The sequence below is a fragment of the Botryllus schlosseri genome, chromosome 9 (assembly GCF_051294905.1).
Source record: "Botryllus schlosseri isolate E-star chromosome 9, Bs_hap1, whole genome shotgun sequence".
NCBI classification, from domain to species: Eukaryota; Metazoa; Chordata; class Ascidiacea; order Stolidobranchia; family Styelidae; genus Botryllus; species Botryllus schlosseri.
The window spans coordinates 4,280,119-4,301,946 of NC_137244.1; the positions used below are offsets into that span (position 1 = coordinate 4,280,119).

Sequence of the window (21,828 nt, forward strand, 5' to 3'; positions counted from 1 at the left end):
TATTCTAAGTTTGAAAATTTTGAAAATGTGTCCGCCTTTCCCAATTCCAAAATATGGTAACCCTAGATTACGGGTCGTACGATACGAGCAAGGGCACCATGCTGGATATTTCCTGAAACGGGGTGTTTGGATAAATGAAAGATTAAAATCGCCTTTCCATCGAAAAACTATCATTCGCATGCCGTGATACGGTCGAAGGCTTATCATGTCGAAAGTTTATACCTCCTGGGACGCATTAACATAAATAAAGCTCTCTCCACCTTCCGTGCACCTAAATTTGCAGCTTCTCTCACTCAATCACTCACTTACTTACTTACTTACTTAATTACACACTTACTTATTCGCCTGAGTCGATTTAAAGTCAGTCAATTCTACTTCTACTTGATGTAGTTTTAGATTGATTTTAGGATTAGTACTTCTACTCGTACTTCATTCTCGCTACCTCTACTTCTACTTGAGTATTAACTGCTACTACAACTGCACGCTCACTATGTTGACCACTTCGATATTTAATGTATTTGATCACATTACAGATCCACGGTCTCCTTATCTCTGATACATCGATGACAGAGGATGGATACGTTAGGCTTACCATATTTTGGAAATCAAAAAAGAGGACACTTTTTCAGAAATTTGCAAGTTGCGGAACCGGAGTGAAATTCTCAAAATTCGGTTAATTTCTCCCCACTTTGTGATCGGTTGACTAAAAAAAAAAAAAAAAAAAGGTCATCTTTTCCTCTCAGATCTCAAAATAACGTTTTTTACTCCACATCGCCAGATGGAAGACTAAAAAAAAAAAAAAAAAAAAAGTCATCTTCTCGCTCAGAGCTAAAATCACCGTTTTTCACCCGTCGGAGCTTCACGTCTGTGCTAATTTGTGGCATATCACTCGCAATTTGCTCTAAATCTGCTCTAAATCCTTAAAAAGAGGACAAAATCTCAAAAAAGAGGACAAAAGGGCGTCCTCCGAGGACACTTTCAAAAAAGTCAAAAAAGAGGTCAAATCCTCTTAAAAGAGGACGTATGGTAAGCCTAGGATTACGTAGCACTGGCAAACCTTCTCAATGCTACGAAATGTAACCTATTAGGTCTCATAGATTGTGACTTGAACAGGAGAAAGTTAGACGAATTCACTGGAGAATGCCAAAAAGAAAATGTGAAGGTGGGCAAAAAGAACGAGCATATAAATATTGGACGAATGGGCCTGACTGATAATGAGCAGGAGCAACGATGATGCATATAGGATAAGTGCCTCGAAAATAGTCCCAGAGCTTTCTCACAGTCAACAAATCTTTATTTTGTCAAGAACCGACTGTGAGAGAGACGGTATGACATGTAAGACCGTGGGACTCAGCCGAAACTACTCTCTTGTTAAGATTTGGAGTTTTAAAGTAGTAAGTAGTTTCGGAATAAGATTGCATCATTTTCATGAGTGATGTTGTCATAAAAACGACTTGAAATCGCAACTGAAAAAGGTCACTGAATATCTTCGAAGATTCCATTTAATTGTAGCGGAATCAGTCCTTCTGCATCTGTCCGGCAATTCCAAAGTAGCCACCTCTGATTAACTGTTTACAATATGCGACCCCTCAAACAAATCTACTTCTTGGAACTACTTACTGCGCAACAGTTTCCAGCCCAGTGATTCCCAATGGCAGCTCCATGCTCGCCTTATTATAACGGCTTCATATTAATCCGTGAAAATCCCACGAAAATATTATAAAACAGTTATAGACAGTGCTGGTAGTTTATTTTTATGAATGGTTCTCTATTAGGTATTTTTTAAACCATGACGTCTCGTATCTCTTATTATTACGTCACAGTGAAATGACAATGACAATTGAAAATATTGGATAAATATGGCTATATTGACGAAAAAGACTACCAACCCCCGTCCTAAACGGACCAAAAATATCTTTGTCCGCGTCTACATCGTAATGCAGCATTTTACGGTGGGCGGTCATCATCATTAGTACATCCATTAGATCTTTTTAAATCTACTTTTTTTTTTAAATACCGTTTAACTAAAACATACAAGGTGTTTTGAAACACCATTTGTTTTAAATGCAACCGTAATAAGGGCATCTTTCGTACGCTGTAGAAATGATGTGCATTGGAACTGTGTTTCATTGAATTGCACTCGCCAATAAGCGTCTATAAATGATATATAACAGTTATATAATGTATTCAAGGCTCTGTGTATTATGAATACTTTAGAATAGTGTTTCTCAACCTTTTTGTCTTCGCGGACCCCTATTCAACCGTCACGGACCTCAACGGACCCCAAAAGTATTTATTCAAATTTGCCTCAATTATCGTAGAGTCATCATCTGTCTTGCGCAAATATTACCTGCAGGCTAGTGATAAACAGCAATAAAATGTCTTTTCTTGAAAATAACATCAATTTATTTATGTAGAAATTGGGTAGACTCTTGTCATTTGAAAGCAATTTCTGTAGCTGCATTTCTTGAAATACGTGACCGCGCCTTCGATTTAATCTGAACGAGTGCCGAAAATCCATTTCCGCAAATAGAGGTATTGGTGAATCTAAGTATAATGCGTAACGCTTCCGACGAGACATCTGGTTTTGATCGCAACATATATGGCACCAAAATTGAGAGAGTTTTTTAATGAACATAAAACATCCAACCTAATCATTTCTATCAAGCAGCACTTGAAGTTATTCCGGAATACTGGATATGTATATCAGGCGATGAAATACAAACATCTCGAAGTCACCTTAATTGATCTGCACTACTCCAACTTTTTCATTTTTCCACAAACCCCAATAAAACGTTCATTCTGGTGATGTGAATCCTGACGTTGTAGCGGCTATGAACCGAAACTGCCTTGTGATTGCCCTAATTGAAAGAAATATATACAATTATAGTTTATGAACCATTTTTCTTATTTAGAGATTTCGCGGGCCCGTAACGGTCCGCGGACCCCGGTTGAGAACCACCGCTTTAGAAACAACGATAGGGCATTTCGATTCGAGATAACAATCTTAGGGTGGAGCCCAATTTCTCTGCTGAGTGGCGATTCTCTACTCAGCAACGATTTCGTTACTCAACTCACGCCAAAAAGTATACTCACACTCAAATGCGTCCAGATCGGCACTCAAATCTAAGTCAGCGCACCACCAGACTTAAGTGTCAATTTTCACGGTCGAGCTGCCAACTGCAGGTAACACTCGCCAAATACCGGTACCGGAGCACCGGTATTGTCGTGTATATAGAACATAGGTACACTATTTCGCGATGTGAGGTTCTGCTGAGCGAATGACATCAGTGGCGCTTGGACGGATGTTGTGTTTATAATTGCATTTGTCATTATCTTCTGTACCCTTTCGACTTCGTGTCGTACGGCATCTCGGTATACCGGAATGGTAACTTCAGCAGTCTCAATGCGCTAGCATCCCCCGCTGTCGCCGTTCTTACGACCCGACGAAAGAAAGCACTCACAAGGAATGGAAAAAACTAGAAAGGGCCGTGGCTCAAAAAGATCAACATCGAAAAGAACTGTGACATCGGGCACTCTAGGCCGAGGTGGATGTCAGTATAAAAATAGATCGCAACTGCGTGTCGTTCGATGTCCTCATATCTGTTCATTACATTGCATTGTGTCTTATCGCATTCTACATTGTGTGTGACTTGTTCAGATGAAAAATATAAATTAACGATTATTATTAATATTACGCATGCTCTTCTCACAATTAAATAGACGAAGCATCTTGAACAGACCCCTAGCATGAACCTCGATCAGCTGATAGAGTTCCTGCATGGTAATATCAGTGTTGGGATGGAGTCGCTATACCTTCAAGCCAATTTAGACGATAGCAGCAATAAGCTATTGGAAACAAAAAATACTGAATATTTAAGGGAGAAAATGTCGGGTGGGTCTGCATGGGTATTTCTGGAAGTTGAATGGTAGAGGGGCAAAGTGAATGGTTCAAAGAGAATTAGAAAGAAATCCTGAAAATATGTAAATTTTTCAGTTTGTTTTCACGATATGCATTCTTTTGTTCTTTCCATAGCCTTATAAAGGCTATGGTTCTTTCAGGCCTGCACTTACGTGTTCGCCTGCTTGGAAACTTATCTTCATAAATTTCGAATGAGTTTGTACTTTGTAGCGTCTTGCAAATATATACTTCTGTGGGGCATAGGAACGTTCCGGGTATCTTCAAGGATTTATATATTTTTATTGGGTCATCTTCAAAGAGTGTGGATCAGCTGGGCGTATTCATTGCATTTAGATAAATCAGTCAGAACTTCGTCTACTCTGTAGGTCAGTGACGAAATAGGCACGACAGCGTCGTGTTGTCATGACAAAATCGTTCACGCGTGTCCGGTCGAAGGCGAAAAATAATCTGGCAACGACATCTCGGAAAACGACGTCTGGAAATCTATACTTAACTGAGCAGAGAGAATTGGCGCGCACTCAACGCTGAGTGCCAATCGATTTTTAGTTGAGTGGAGATTCGCATTTAAGCAGTACTTAGTTGAGGAGAAGAATTGGGCTCCACCCGTAGTCACTGTCAGTCTATGAACATTGAGCTTACTGTAGAACATACTGTTTGGAGTGCTAAATATGTCGAACTGTAGCAATAATTGTCACTCCTGGATCTGTAAAGAGCAGAAATTACCACCGACATGTTTTCCTGCGGCTCCATTCGTTCTCTGATGTTCGAAACGCGGCTCCAACACCAAGACTTGTTGGAAACCACTGTTCCAAACCCTTCAATTCCTGCTATCATTTAAATTACTTTCGACTTGTCTTGATAATCGCTACTTCTACAGGTAGGCTAAGGAGTTGAAATTTTCAGCGTCACTTCTACTTCTTCTTGTTAAGGAACGCTGATAAGTTGAACACCTCAGGATTCACTGTATTTGATCATTTCACAGATCCAAGAACTCGTGATCAGTGACAAACTGATGACGGTCGGCGGATACGGAGAATTATCAAACGTTATCCATGTTACGGAATGTAGCAATTTGCATCTACTAAATTGTGACCTGAATAAGAGAAAGTTAGCCGAAATCGTCAAAGAATGTGAATACGGAAATATCAAGGTGGGCAATTTCTAGCCCAGATTTCCATACTCGTAGTCAATTTCGAGCGTACTGAATCAAGTTTGGATGTTATTAACACACGTTGACTAGACGTGCAGACTAATAACACGATAAATAAAAAAAATCGTATAAATATTAAACACGCGGGCTGTTGGATAAAAATTTCAAAGTAACAATTATGTTGTGTAAGGTGATGAGTGTCCCGAAAAGATGTAGACACCTCCTACACAGCTTTATTTTGTCAAGAAATGAATGGAGATGGAGATGCTAAACCGAAGGAGCATCACCCCGAACCTCCTACAGGGGGAAAGCTAAAAAATGGCCAAAAATAAATCATAAATCGTCATAAAGTTTAATATTGTAGGAAACATTTATTGGGTATATATTCCTATAGTATCACTTGAGACTGCGCTGGGAATGCTTTAGTCTGGACATGCGCAACCTACTGGTCTCGGATTCTAAAGCACTGGCATTTCGACTCATGAATCTTTGAAGTGGTCAAGTCAACCGGTAAATATGATCACATGGGCTAAAAAAGGACAAAAAATTACATTCAATATAAGTAGGCCTAAGTACCAATATAATTGATAAAGTTCGTTATTGGGCAATAATAAATTTTCGCGCTTGGCGCGACTAACCCAGAAATTCTTGCTGAGGTGATGGGAATAATTAGAGATAGACAAGTTTAGGGTTGCCATACGTCCGGAAATTCCCGGACATGTCCGGAATTTCACTGTTCAAAGGGGGTCCGGGAGAAAATTCTAAAATATGTCTAAATGTCTGGAATTTTGAAGACTTGAAGTAGGCGCATAAGGTTTTCGTAAATCAACATAATCAACATTATTTTTGATACATGAAACTTTTCTTCGCGCTTCGCGCGATTTAGTATCACATATAATGATTTTAATATGAGGACTACCGCCCTCGCGAACACTGCAATCTAAACTACATAAAAATAACCTTCACCTACTGAAATAAGTCTAATTGTAATGGCAATTATAGGAGGAAGGTAGGCTATATTCCAAGATTCGGTTAAAGCCGTTTCAATGCTTTATTCGACGATAGTGGTTCTAAACATGGGGGCCGGTTGCCTTTATTCCGGCGTTCGCGAAAATGTTGAACCATAGTGTCGACACAGGCAAATCTCACGCCTCAGTGAAATTGTATCACGTCACAATTTCCATTTGGCTACAGGCAATGTGACGGTCATTTTTGACCGGCTTGCCGAGCATTAAATTTGGTAAAACGGGTATAAATCGAAAGCTGACTCTGCACTGATTACGAAAATATAAATTTTATTCCGCTCGTGGCCCTGGAACTCCCACAATCAGTCTCGAATTTCTCATTGTTATGGAGATTGGCATTGGGACGCAACAATGCTGTATGGCTCTTTTTCTCTTGAGCTACTCTCTCGTTTTGCCAGACAGCATTGTTGCGTCCTGAGCTACTCTCTCGTTTCGCCAGACAGCATTGTTGCGTCCCAATGCCAATCTCCATAACAATGATTATAAAATTATTATAAAATGGGGACTACCACCCTCGCAAAAACTGCAATAAAAATGAATGGAGATAGCCTTTTTTTACTAACATAAGCCTAATTGCTATCGCAATTATATGAGAACGGTACATTCCTAGAAACGGTCTAGGCCGTTTATATGCTTTATTTATAGATAATGGTTCTAAACGTGGGGGTCGTTTGCCTTTATTCTGGGGTTCGCGAAGATGTTGAACGTAATCAGCTTCCAAAATAGCCCGGGAGTAATCCTGGGCGGCGGTGCTGACTTCTTTTAGTAATTAGCTCGTCAAATATTGATCTGGGCCACGGAACATTTTCAAATTGGACATTGAGTCGCGATCATAAAAGGGTGGAAATCACCGGATGTGGGGTGTTCATAAAACTGCGTTATGCGCACCAGCATTAGGCTGATAAATAATAATATCGGTGTGACAAGAACATGATTTTAGGATGTACATGTACATTGTACATTGTACAATAACGCTCCCTGCATTTTCGAACTCATCATCCTCCACCAGCTCTACTGCTAACTCTGATCATGTGGACGGAGAGAGAGAGAGGTTCAAACTATATAGTAATATATGGAAGAACCAATATCATTGACAGAATCCATTCAAACAATTTAACGCCCGGATTCATGTAGAAACCAAATGCATTTACCAAGCCTCCACAGAAGTTGCATCGATCACCCTATAGTGGGCCCAAAATCATTGATTATTTGGGCGGGAGGGGGCTGAAAAATATGGTTTCGGTACTGGTTACAAAACACACAGCCACATACTCCTGAACCGGATCGCAAAGCTTTGCTAGTGTGACGTCATTTTTTTTAACTACTGTAACCTTTTTTACAGCCAGAATGTTTAGAGTCAAGTGTACCTGTTTGATGCTGGTGTGATCAGACTAGATGACCTTCACGGTCTGATCGATCAGTCCTATCTATTACCGAATACTGTGCAATAGGGCTGTTCAAAAATATATTTTTTTCCTGAATCTTGCGGGTTACGTGATTAAATCGTTAGGTTGCCTTAAAAAACGACGCACACCAAATTTGAATTCATTCCAACCAATATTCGCGGATTTCGTAGAGTTTGAAAATTTCGAATTTGCCTATGAATGCAAAAAAAAAATTTTTCAAATTTTTCTTCCAACCCCATAAAATTGTTGCGCTGTCTTCAAAAACGATGCAAAACAAATTTGACTCAATTCCAAGCCGTAGAAGCGGAGTTATTTGAGTTTTTCGATGACAATTCTGGGATTATCCCCCAATCAAGGATAATCCAAGAATTATCATCGAAAAAGTCAAATAACTCCGCTTCTACGGCTTGGAATTGAGTCAAATTTGTTTTGCATCATCTTTGAAGACAGCGCAACAATTTTATGGGGTTGGAAGAAAAATTTGAAAAAATTTTTTTTTTGCATTTATAGGCAAATTCGAAATTTTCAAACTCTACGAAATCCGCGAATATTGGTTAGAATGAATTCAAATTTGGTATGCGTCGTTTTTTAAGGCAACCTAACGATTTAATCACGTAACCCGCAAGATTCAGGAAAAAAAGTTATTTTTGAACAGCCCTACTGTGCAAGCATATTTTCTGTACCACCATCACTGCCGTGTGTTATGTATTTTGGTTGGATGGAAATAAAGACTCTCTCTCTCTCTCTCTCTCTCTCTCTCTCTCTCTCATACGTCGTTTTGAAATCCACTGGTGGGTGCTAAAGAGTATCCGGAATTTGAGTCTCAGAAATGTGGTAACCCTAGACAAGTCACCAAGTTACCCATTCCGACATTGACGAAGGTGGCATTCTCTCACCATTCCTTCCTACTCGTTGCGATGCTGAGTAGGGATGCTGTGAACGTGAGGTTCACGTTCGCGTTATGTTTCTGAACCTTAGATATTTAGATGTTCGCGTTCACAAACGAACCTTGGTAGGTTCTGCACAGTGAACCTTTTTCATAATTCAGATTTTTTACGTCATTACAACATCTTAGGTTGAAATTCTTTGTATTTCAACTTCAGACGACTCTATGCATGGCACTGTCAGCATAAAAAATCAACACGAAACCAGCATGTACCTTGCCAATCTCAAAATTTTTAGTTTCTTTGTTACAAAAGTTTCCACGAAATATCCAGCTTTACGTTTGTGAATATTTAGTGACTCTCTGCTGTGAGCTTGACCCGCAATCACACAACATCAAGAACGAAATACACTGCATGTCGGTCAGGGGTGTCAAACTCAAATTGCGTCAAGGGTCGGATTCAAGCCTTCAAATCACTCGCGGGCCGATTGGCATATTATATGCTCCCTTTGATTTGGTCGTAATCTGGCGTTAGCCCTGCATATGCGTTGTGAGGAATACAAGATACAGTATTTAATTGGAAACGCGGATGTTGAAATTTGTTTTATTTAAACCGCGAGTCTGGTTTCCCTCATGTCGGAGGATCTATTGGGTCGAAAGTGACACAGCAATGCGACCATAGATATTTCAATTAAATATTTGCGCATCTAATATATTCTTTCTAAGTAAACTGCATATAACGGTTCCGCGTTCGCGTTTTCGCTTCTGTGAATAACTACTTTTTAATCCATGTATTTGTATAAAACTCTGAACTTAGTGTGCGCTTTTGGCCTTCTTGACATTGGATGTAAATTTCAGCGCCTTTTTACTATTCTGGTACCACAGCGTAACGCACAGTTACTAGAGTGGAACCAGGCGTAGCAGGCGTACGGGATCCATCTTACAGTGTTGGGATGACTCGAGTCATGACTTGACTCGAGCCCCTTTTTGGGTATGATTTGACTTGACTCGAGTCACTTTGCTAAAATGACCTGACTGACTTTACTCGGCGTATCAGAAATGTGGATTGACTCGTGACTCGGAGCAAAATTCACGAGTCAATTTCAAGACATCAAGTAATCGGTGTCGCGGTCGATAAAAATCACTGTATCTACTATCTAGCATATGGTCGGATTGTTCGCGAAACGCTGGTGTGAAACGCCGTGAGAGCGACCAATCATCCAATGATCGTGCGTTTTACTGAGTCTCCATTGCTCTCTCACAAATAAATTTTCCGCAAATGAAGTGATCGAAGCTTACAGCTTATGTTGCCGTAAATTATATTAAAATAATTTAATAGCAAGATGTCTATTTCTGTTCTCTGTTCTTACCTTAACGAAACCACCTGTTTTATTGAAATTGAATTCGAATATAGTTGATCTATTCCTCAACCATTGGCGCAGGCTCGAATTGTATCATATCAATTTGTAAATGGGTAATGTATTGCATCTATATATCAATTCGATTTTCTATTATCTATTCGCTATTTTGGCTAAACTATAAACCGAGGCTATGCCACGTATATGTGAGCGATACAGGGCCTTCTTGCGTGTATATTAACTCTGTATTCGACCATCGGTTCAGAATCAATGACCACTCAATCTATATTTCAACCAGCTAGAAAAATGCTATGACGTAATCATGCCTCATACTCCAAAAAGGCAACTTGACTTGAAATATGACTTGACTCGTGACTTGACTTGACTTGACTCGACTTGACTCGAGTCAACTCCAAAAATTGGGTGACTTGACTTGACTCGAGTCGCTTTAGAAATTCGATTGACTTGACTTGACTCGAGTCAAAATGTACAATGACTCTAAATGACTCGTGACTCGAACGTAGTGACTTGATCCCAACACTGCCATCTTGATTGAATATGTTTATTGCACCATAAAAATAATTAAATCCTTGCGGTTGGGGTGTTGGCTACTGTAAAACTGATTTATGGGGTAACATCGATAGCCAGTATAGAAACCCGTTTTACACTCTGCTCAATATCAGTGTAGCAATGGTCAGACGCCGAATACATTGTCCGGTCTTGACCAGACCATTCGGGCGTAGGTTTATATTCCCTTGCAAGTCCTCGTCGACATTGTTGACAAAGCGACTGGAGACATTAATTTTCTGGGTTATCACAGCATTTGATTGCTCCAGTTGATACGTTTGGTGACGTATAAAAAGTCAGCATGTACTTCAGCATTGTGGCATAAGGTGGCCCGACTCGTCCTAGGTATCTTGTATATCACTTCACTGAAATGTAGGGTTGAAATTAGCAATATGACGTCTAGTGACGTCATAGGTTCGCGTGCTCGTTCACATAGAACCTTTCAAAAAGGTTGGCGTTCTCACGAACCGGAACCTTTCAGCGGTTCGCACCATCCCTAATGCTGACAACCTTCTATTCCTAAAATATGCACCATGCATTATTCTCTACAGGTGGTTCGTTCGTAATAGGTGTTACGGAAGTCTCGAGGGTTCTGTGAGCCTTTCTCAGGGGTTCCCTGTAGGTCACGAGCCACACTTAACTCATACATATGATTTGTGATGACAATTTGTCGCTATCAGTAGTCGAATTATGACGGTCATGGTAATACGCCGTTTGCGGTGGCGTATGTCAGGGAGGTTTGAAATCGAATCTAATACCATTCTCATATATGTTCTACAGAATATGTATGATCTCAGCATCACTGAAAATCATTCCACGGCAAGTGACGAAGAAGTATCTTCTCTTTGCGACTTGATGACTAATAGTTTGTTCTTTCTTGGCTTGTATGATTGGGAAGTTGATGCTAGAGGAATACAAAGGCTGAAAGAAACAGTTCAATGCGAATCATCACAGGTTTGATTCAAGCATCAGTACTTTCAATAATCCGATTTGATTATACCTACATACAATCATGTCTTTTTTATGAATGATTTGATGCGTGATTTCATATTTCAGTTTGTTCCATTTATTGCTATATACGAACATAATTTTCTGCTTCTGTGGTGCATGACTTAGAAAGCCGTAAAGCAGGGGTGACCAACACGCGGCCCGCGGGCCGCATGCGGCCCGCCAAGTCATTTTCTGCGGCCCGCGACCTGATTTGAGATTTCGGAAGAAAGCTAAGAAATCCAGTTTCAAATGCTGAAATTGACTACAGTTTCAACATGTTGTTGTTGCTGTTTCAAAACAAGCTATTCTCCTGTTCCCAACATCACTATTCGTCACTAGCTAAAACGGCTGTGGTGATAGCAACAGCATTCCATCGCGGGGAAATCTGCTGATATGAATGGGCATATTGCCTTGACTTGCAATGGCCCAAAAACACTGCCAAGACCGAGACGCTTAGAAATGGCTTAATTAGGGCAGTGGTTCCCAAACTGGGGAGCGCGAAAGCATCTGAATGGGGAGGCGGAGATGCGCTCAAATGAAAAAATTTCGCGCCCGGCGCGATTTACCTCATATTCATAGTTTATGCTCTGTGTATAGTCAGGAATTCATCTTATAGAATGCTAGAATGCTCTCATCAACAGCCATAAACTTCCATGCCATCAAACTAGCCGTTGGGATTGCTATCATTCTGGTTGCATTTTGTGATATGACGATATTTCAGTATCATAAAGCCGGCATGTCTAAAAAAGTTTGAGAACGACTTCATTAGGACTTCCCCATAAGATCAAGCTTTACGTGGAGATGGTCTTTCAGCTAGTAACGTATCTAGCTGGTCCCAATATCGATTCCTTAGTCGCTGAAAAGCGTTCCTATGTATCGTAGACAGCTCACAGTTCAAAATAAAATAATATTGATGATTATGGTTTCTTTTTGTATTTGTATAAATTTAATAAAATATTATTTCTTTTGTGGTCAATATGCCCAGCGCCTATGTTAGGTAGCTCACCGTTGTACTGAAATAGAGTTTTAGAACGTGGCTGCCTATTTTACATCAACATCGAATTCATGCGGCCCGCGGTCTCTACGAAATTTGAAAAGTGGCCCGCGGCCCGTTCTGAGTTGGCGACCCCTGCCGTAAAGGCTCTATCTGCACTTCCTTGTCCAGCGGCATATGCACATCATGTGCTCATGGTATGCATATGCACAGATCCTGTGTATGTGTATCGTGAGTCGGTGTATATGCTGCAAAAACATCAAGGACAAAAATAAACTACGTCCTTTCCTTTACCCAGCAAACACAAAACCGTAAAAGGATCATCCGGGATCATCTCGATTAGGTTCTGATTTTCTAAGTGTCGAGGGAATGTCTAAAATACGTAGTAGGATGGTCTTGTGGTTATATTCAATCAGAATAAATTCATACTCGGTGTTGTTCCATCTCATGCATTAGGCTTCGTTATATCCGGTAGTTAACCTAATAATGCAAATTTTCTATCTCTCGCGGGTACGACTAAAATACGTAGAAAGGATGACTTTGTCGGTACATTCAATCACGATGAATTCTATCCGGTTTTGTTCGATCTCATGCGGTAGCTTCGTTCTATCCATTAGAAAACAATGTTCTCCCTTCGTTTTATTGCGTGAGGATGTCACCGGTGTTGTATATTCGTGTTGTTGCTCTAAGGTCGAATAGTTTTGTTTTCCTCTGATATATATGATCTTCATTATATATATATTCGCTCTTTCGGTAATCTCGCATGTTCAACGAGTATGGTTTATAGTTTTATTCAGAGAATAACTAAATAAGTGATATGTTGTACGTTTAGGAATTTGATTATCGATGCGTGACTTCTAGAATATTTCGGCGATTCAAATTTTACGTCATCGCGCCATACAAAGATTTGAAGCGCAACAGCTCGCAGCCAGGCATAGTTCGCTCTTTCTGTATGGTAAATGCCGTAAATATATAGGAATTGTGACTGACTGAGGTAGCGGGTTAAAGGTATATATACAGTAGCATATAGCTTATGGGGTATTTCGAATTGCCTGTAGTATATGACGCCTAGAGCTGTTTGACTTTCTGCAAAACAGGTGTAGACAACTATAGAAAAGTTTCAGCTTTTCCAGGTTAGAATTAGAGCTAAACCGTTTTTCCGAATTAGATTACAATTATATTGCTGGCATTTCGCTCTAATTTAGTGAAATTAGACCACTATAATTCGCTTCAAACATCTGAATTACCGGTACCTATACCTACGGTATATCATAATATTTATGCTTGAATTTTCTAGGTATATAAGTCATATAGATACATTCCTGTAGAACACTGATTCATGATTTTATAAAAGTTGGTGCAAGAATGGACATTTTCAACTTGATGTTGATTAATGGAGCAAAATTTGATATTTGAGTGCAATTATACCTCGAATCCAGTGACAAGATTATTAATCGTTGAAACCAAACGCAGCTTGATTATGTTGGCCCAGAGAATTTGGCTAGCCAGACCATATTGATGGAATATGGTCACAGTAAGATAATATTTTGAGCTATTTTACATGAACTTTCCAACATTTGATTTGATATGTCCACTAAAACAGTTGTTATTCTGCTTTCGAATAAGACCTTAATTGCTGGTTTCAATGGTAACTGTGTTTGTCAAAGGCTGCAAAGGTAATTTCTTTTCCTTGTTAGATGTTTATTTGTTTGTTTGTGGTGTTCATGGTGGTGGTTCGACTACACTGGTCATTTTACACCAGGCCGGTTCTTATTATTATTATTCCGTATCTGCCCGATTACCAGTGAACTCGGCACTTAGTGAATTCGGCTGCACAAACTCGGCACTTGGTGAATTCGGCCGTGGTAGATCTCGTAGCGGTACCGGTCACCATGATTGGTTACTGGAATGTTTGCCGGTGAACTTGGCACTTTGAGTGGTTGTCAATGTTGTACGACGGTCAGGGCATGCGTAGATCACACAGTCACGGCGTGATTAGATCACAGATTGCGTAATTGCGGGAAATAACGCAACGCTCTTCACTTGGTGAACTCGGCCCTTGGAGGAATTGGCACTAGAACACCTTCGCATTAGAAATGCATTTAGTATGAATGAACAGTATCAAAAAGGAAATTTAAACGTGTCGTGGCTCGTGGTAGATCTCGTAATCTTGGGATCCTTCAACCGTGTTATCGAGACACCCTAATCCCAGAGTGGAATCGTCTCTCCAAAGGCAAAAAATAATTTATTTTGACGTGATCATGCGAAACATTTGTTGATGAGGAACACTGGCTTGTCGTGATCGATAAACGAAGAAGCGCCGCTTGATGTTCCACAGTTTTGATCTCACATACAACGCCAAGATCCATCTTCTCAAAACTTACACGACACAGGCCCGTGACTCACGCCATCGATTCCAAGCAGACCGCGCGTGGTCGGTATATGAGCGCTGTGTTATTTCCCGTGGCTACGCAATCCGTGATCTAATCACGCCGTGACTGCGCGACCTACGGATGCCCTGACCTCCTTACAAGATTGACGAATCACTTGATAATACTATTATTAGTTTGATAATTCATATTAATAGCTGTAAATACACTTCATTTCAAAATTTCCCGAGGGCCGAATTCACCAAGTGCCGAGTTTGTGCGGCCGAATTCACCAAGTGCCGGGTGCATCGGCAACCATCTGCCCACTTACAGCACGGCCCACTCCTAGGCTTTTCAAGACATGGCTATGCGAATCAGATGGCGAGGAGGAGCCTAGATAAACGGCCAACACTTCGGTAGGAATTATGGAGTCGACGTGTCACGCTCGAACCCGCAATTCATTGGTGTTTAGCTATAATGGAACGTACCACTACGTTTCCTCGCCATACCTTGTAAAATGAGACCGTAGCATTTGGCATTTCGTGTGGCAATTGACTTTTGTGTGGAAAATTGTGTTCGTTTTAGAACTTATCCGAAACTTTTATTCCGCCATAGATTGTATATGATAAAACAATATTGGAATTGATCCTAGAAGAATTCCAAAGCAACTCACCACAAAGGAGGATTTAAAGAAGTTTGATGGAAAATTGAATGAAAGCAAAAGCCTTTGCAAGAGATGTGGTATGTCGAATCTGTTTTGGTATTTTTAAATAGGCCTACTTTGTTGTGCCGATAGCAGACAGTATATATAAACGTAAGATGTGGAAGCTATCAAGGTGTTTTTAGAAATTCAGTCATTCAAAGTGGACGATCGTATTGCTTGGATTATATTTAGGCTTATTTTAGCATCTTTGAGATGCAACTCTAAACGTGGACGGTCATGAACAGTAGGGCTCTTCAAAAATGACTTTTTTTCTCAAATCGTACTGGCTACTTGATAAAATTGTTAGGTTACCTAATTTAAGCCTACAGACAAAATATGGTTCAAATCCAGCCAGTATCCGCTTTGCTACAAGAGAAGAAAGTTCCTATTTATTATATAAAAATGAATAATAAAAAATTTGAAGATTTTCTGTTAACCCCATGAAAGTGTTAGGCTGTCTATAGAAACGATGCTCACCAAATTTGGTTCAATTCCAACCAGTGGAAGCGGAGTTATTGCTGTCGAAAAATTTGGATTTTAATAAAATAGTACTTACGGTGAGCACAACTTTAATAAGTAAACAAAGAATCGGTCACCGTAAATACTATTTTATTTAAATCCAAATTTTTCGACGGCAATATCTCCGCTTCCACTGGTTGGAATTGAACCAAATTTGGTGAGCATCGTTTCTATAGACAGCCTAACACTTTCATGGGGTGAACAGAAAATTTTCAAATTTTTATTACCTATTTATTTTTATATAATAAATAGAAACTTTCTTCTCCTGTAGCAAAGCGGTTACTGGCTGGAATTGAACCAAATTTTGTGTTTAGGCTTAAATTAGGTAACCTAACAATATTATCAAGTAGCCAGAACGATTTGAGAAAAAAAGTCATATTTTAAGAGCCCTAATGTCCATGTGAGAGAAACGTTTTAGGGTAGGCCTACTCATATGTCTCGCAGCGTTCTCTACATAATTGTCAATTGCGATACAAACTGTTTGCTTGTATTGGTAAAGCCATCCAACTTCGAATTGTAAAATGTTGGGAGTCTTGATATCAAATTTTTGAAAGGTGCACTTTGAGAAGATTTGGGAATCTGTCAAATTATACAAAAATTTAGCAAATTCTTTGACATATTTCATCTATTTGGGACTCGATCAACGTAAAAGAATTGGTAATCATTTTATACAATGTATTGTATTTGTAGTTGAAGTATAGTAATAATTCTTATGGTTACCGCACTTGTAACGATTCACGGCCATAACTGGAATAATTAGAATGATGTAACTTTCAAATTGTCATGCATTTTGCAACAACATTGTTCTCAATTTTCAAGGTGCTGACCATTCGAGGAAGAATCACCCACCTGGAATTCACGATCCGTAAACGCGGCCGACTGTTTCTCTCCTCAAGCGGAAGCGACAGAGAAGAGGAACGAAGAGAAAAAAGGAGCAGAAATAGCAAGAGTGTGACAAGTCGCGTCCGTTCGCTTTAATGCGTATTTCCATCCGCGAAGTAGTAGGTGGGAAAACTAATGGGCGTTTGGTTAGGGCTTATATAAGGTTGACTCCAGCGCTGTATTTGCTAAATGTTGCTATGAAATAGGGGTGGTGTCATTTGGTATCAATATTGACTATTGAAAGACCATTTGTTAGTGGTCATGGATTTGTTCGGCCAGTATGCAGTAATTTCTGATGGTCACTTCCCGGGCTTCTGTTCTCTAACCCCTCATGATTGTTATTCTGCTTCTAGTAAGACTGTCGATTCTAATGTTTTATCGTATCATTTGTCGGAGGTTTCGCTCGCTTTATTTACAACGTTTTGCTCTCTGCTAGGTCAATTACTGGCTGAGTATCACTACAGCCTAAGAAACTGCACTAATTCTCATTTTAATGTCTTGCTGGTTATCTTGCTGTCAATTCTAATAATTTATTAATGTCTATACCAGTGCCGCCACTCAAATGTTTTCTCTGTACACAATATTGTTAGGTCTTCAGCTTTCCAGGCAGAGTATCATTCCACTTTCTAGACTTGAGTATATATCTCTCCAACTAGCGGCCAAATAACTGATTCATTTGGATTGTTGAATTGATCATTTTGGACAGAATGTGAAGAAATTTTACTCAAGAATTCTTTTTGTGTTAGTGGCTGTTTTGAAAGAGTGCTGAAGTAGTCATCGCTGATCTTGATAATCAAGTAGAAGTGACGATTGAAGTCAGTTCTCTAGTCATATAATATTAAAAAATATAATAATAAAACTTGAAAACTTGAGTGGAAATAGTTCAGAATCGAATCCATTTTAGTAAGTATGGGCGAAAAAAATGTAGGAGTCATTCGTTAGTCGCTACCTCTGCCATTTTCGCAGTACGAATGTCTTAGCTATTAATCATCATTTTCATTTTATTTCTGCAGGGTGTTGAAAAAAAAAAGGCCGCATGCTGGTTATTTAACTGGCTCATCAGAAGATGAAACCTGATGATAAGGATTGTTTTCACTTTCTTTCTAATGACATTCGTTCGTTTGTTCGTTTTATTTTTTACAACGGCATTATTGCCAATTCGTTTGAAATTAAATTATCACAAATGTGATTAATATGTAGTAAATAATGTGGTGTGTGTACTCCGCCGTGATCAGGTTAAGCCCATAGTGGTAGAAAACAGGTTATTATATCAGGATCTTCTTCTTCTAACGGAGGATCTACATTCTACTCACCATGTTTAAAGGCTGTAGCATCTGCATAATATTTACATTATTGAAGGACATGGAAAAGACGTTGAATTGAGTCGACACAAAATCCCCCTTTCTACGACCTGCCGAGATCTAATATCTACTATATCGGCTCGGCTTTTCTACATCTTTGGTCTGTACTGTGTTTGCTGGGTACTTTCCTTTCTAAGACGTCAAATCAACGGCGAAAGGCGTATTTTCATTACGTTATTCATTTCATTATTCGTTATTGTCCAAATGATAACAACTTTACGACAAATTTGATCTTTCAAGGAATATTTGGCCTAAAGTTTTTTAGTTGATTATAAAGATAATACTGGTCTCACAAAATCTATCCGTGGACTGATGAGTACCAAATTTTCGTATAATGTATTAGTTGTTTAGCTCAATATTGCACTTATATATACCCCTGACCGACTATTATGATGTCCTAACTATAATGATGTCAGACTGTGTGATTCCAAACAATCATGTTCTACCGTCACCTGTAGGACAACCCTGGCTGGTTCCGCACTTTGAGAGGGGCGCATGCGCTATCAGAGTGGCGGCCAGACTCCTTTATAACCTGTTGCAGTTACAGGGCTTTCCGTTCTGCGTACGCGGGTGCTCATCTGATTTCGTATCCTATTGTATCAAACTATACCTAGACTAAAGAGAATTTCAATTTCACCTCGAGAAGTATTAATATCTGAAACATTTCCATACATCAGTGGTCGGGAACCTATGGCTCGCGAGCCATAGCCTATATGGCTCTTTTGGATGTAAGATATGGCTCTTTGACATATTTTTAATTTTCTACTTAATTTTATCGACATTTCAGCAACTTATTCCTGTGGCAGCATAAACATGTCTGATGGTTCAGGACAGTGGCGTATCCAGAGTTAAGGGCTCGGATCCCTCCAAAAAATCCTCAAATTTAAGTTGCTGTAGCGCCAGCGACCAACATCCCTCGCGAATTTGATGTACCCGGCATCGCGCGTTGCGTAAGCTTGAATTGTACCATACGTTGGTTGATCGAAGAGAATAGCAGATATGGGAAGGTCTATAATGACAGTCTAGTTTTCAAATACACATTGTCTTCCTGATCCACGCCGAGAAATGAACTGCCTTGGAAGTGACATTCCAATTACAAATCCAAATTACAAACAATGCATCGGTATCCACGTTCTTTATTGATAACTAGCTTTCTAGTACTGCCGTAAAATGTAGGCATACTGCAAAGTTCATGTTAACGCCGAATCGAGAAGTCGATCAATATTTAGATTTTCGGAATCAGTGCTACAGTTATATTGGCTTAATATCAATTATTATAAATTTTGAGCTATTTACGATGAATTGCGCTATCACAGGAGGATTTGTAGCCTACAAGTTTTTACAGAGAAAATATGGTCCCTCCGACTAATCCCATGTAGTGAGTGCGAATTTGTGCTACCATGTTGTCACGAATTTTTAATTGTGACGTAACAATTTGTTGACATGTATGGCTCTTTGCGAGTTAAAATGGAAAATATAGGGCTACATGGCTCTTCAGACGCAAAAGGTTCCCGACCACTGCCATACACTGTGCTGTTTTTTAATACTCTTTTCTAATACGTCGCGTAGGTAACCATATTCTTCTGTAGATGCTCGCTCTGCTACTTCCGAACGGAGAACGCGTCCTCAATCCTCACTTCATGGAGCAGTTACATTAATTCATTTCCGCTAGAGCAGTGTTTCTTAACCTTGTCTCCAGCGCCCCCTAAGGGGCAATTTGGATTTTGAAGGGGCGGAAACACTCAGGGGCGATATGGGGGAGCTGGGATCCGGGGGCCGGTATGGGGGGCGCTTAATAAAAATGGCGTCGCAGTAGAGGGTACATTAGGGACATATGATTATATAGTCGAACAAAATTTTATATGTCCCTCAGTTCCCATTGCAAATTAACATTCGACAAAATCTGTCACATCTCGCAATTTTTCGTCATTTTACGCGCGAAATATGTGACGACAATGTGTGCAACATGTTTTCAGTGGTTTATTAAAATTCATGTAGAATTAATTGAGCGTACTTTTAAATCGCTCTTACCCCTCTTTTTTAACTACCATCCTTAAAACATGGCGTGGGGGCACCAGACCCAGGCAGTTTCCGAAAAGGGCGCTGCAGGAAAAAAAGGTTAAGAAACACTGCGCTGGAGGATGAGACACATCGTGATTCACAGGAGGCTGGAAACCAGCAACACTCAAAGGACGAGCGACGAATATACAGTTGTTTTCAGCAGTTACAATATACTGTCAGCATTCTGTAATAAAGATGTATGTATTCAAAAGTAGAAAACAACGACAACTGATACAGCACGTGCACACTCCCCCACAGCTCTCCCGCTTCTCCTCGACCACGACCAAAGGCCGCCGCCATACACTACTTTGTGCAATGGTTCACATGATGCACATCACAATACCACATTCCCCCCTGATCTAAAGATCACAATAAGCGTACAGTTACAATGGTGACCCAACGACAGCAACATAACCAAGCAAGCAAACATAGAAACCCCCCCAGCTAAGGTAAAACAAACAATCATAAATCAACACGGTAGTCGGCCAACCATCTTGGCGGGGCCCTATCTCGAATAGAACATTCAGCTTCTTGATCGGCATCCGATGTTTGATTACTCTTATCAGGAGGTTCAGGGTTGTAATACTCCCTGCCCCCCTCGTTGAAGACCATTTCTCTTTGACTGATGTCATCAGGCGGTTCAGGTTCATCCAGCAGTTCAAATTCGTCATACCTCCAGTCATCCTCCAAATTTTCCTCATCGAACACCAGTTCCAAAGTTCTTGACGGAACATTACTACTACCAGCAACCTTCCGTCGCTTCCCCACCATGTGCCTGACATCAGCAACATGCTCGTTTCTTCCACCCACTTCTACCGCAGCGTCTGCAACTATTTCTGTCACGGTTCCCTCTCTCCACGGGGTGAAACGCTTCGCATTCCTTGATTTCAGAGAAATTCTGTCTTTACATACTGCCACCTGCTGCAGCCAGGTCTTCGGGACCCTTGTCAAGGAGTCAGCAATGTTTTTGGCTGATGGAACCAAATGGATTGTCACTTTGAGACTGTTCTCTTCAATAAGCTGCGAGATTATTCCCAACCGACGTTTCGTGATCATCTCGCTTAGCCCACCCACTTTTGGTCTGTGGCTGTTTTCCAGTATCGACTTTACCCAATTGTACACACTAGCCGAGTCCGTAACCACTTCAATGTTCTTCATGTTCCACTTCAGCACCATGCTTAAACCTTTCACTACAGCTTCCAACTCCGCAACATTGATATGCATAAAATCATCCTGCTTCCGCATCCACGCCGCGTCTTCTACAACGGCACCATTTACTCTCACGCAGCATCCTACCGCCAGATTGCTCGCGTCACACCACACTTCCACCCGACCACCTGGAGACATTTGCCAACTCCCACTGACTGGATCTTGTCTCCGCACCTTGGCCATAATCTCTCCGGCCAGAGTCTTCACTTGTCCTGAAACAACTGCATCCCATTCAACTTCGTCGGTTAGTCTTTCCACGTAATTGCATGCCACTCTCAACCATCCAGCCACTGGGTAGTGTCCAATCAACTTCCCAAAGACTGAAAATAACTCTCTTTTGGTCAGGGTTTCTGCCACCACAGGCAGTTCTCCATCTCTCTTCCATTTCCGCACCTCGCCATCGTTCACCGTCCACTTCACCCCTTCAAA

The 21,828-nt window shown here is 40.4% G+C and overlaps 2 protein-coding genes across 2 annotated transcripts in view; both read left to right on the forward strand.

Moving 5' to 3' along the window:
• LOC145445856 (ribonuclease inhibitor-like) overlaps positions 1–677 on the forward strand; it is a 335,808-nt gene extending 335,131 nt beyond the window's left edge. The window contains exon 9 of the mRNA XM_080324010.1: positions 534–677. Within this exon, the coding sequence (XP_080180136.1) occupies positions 534–677 (144 nt within the window). The remainder of the gene's footprint in view (positions 1–533) is intronic.
• Positions 678–1,028: 351 nt separating this feature from the next.
• LOC145445869 (uncharacterized) lies at positions 1,029–21,828 on the forward strand. The gene is made up of 4 exons (XM_080324030.1): positions 1,029–1,162; positions 4,905–5,072; positions 11,092–11,265; positions 19,719–21,828. Exons 2-4 carry the CDS (start codon positions 4,935–4,937, stop codon positions 19,785–19,787), a joined length of 381 nt encoding a protein of 126 aa, XP_080180156.1. The 5' UTR covers positions 1,029–1,162; positions 4,905–4,934; the 3' UTR covers positions 19,788–21,828.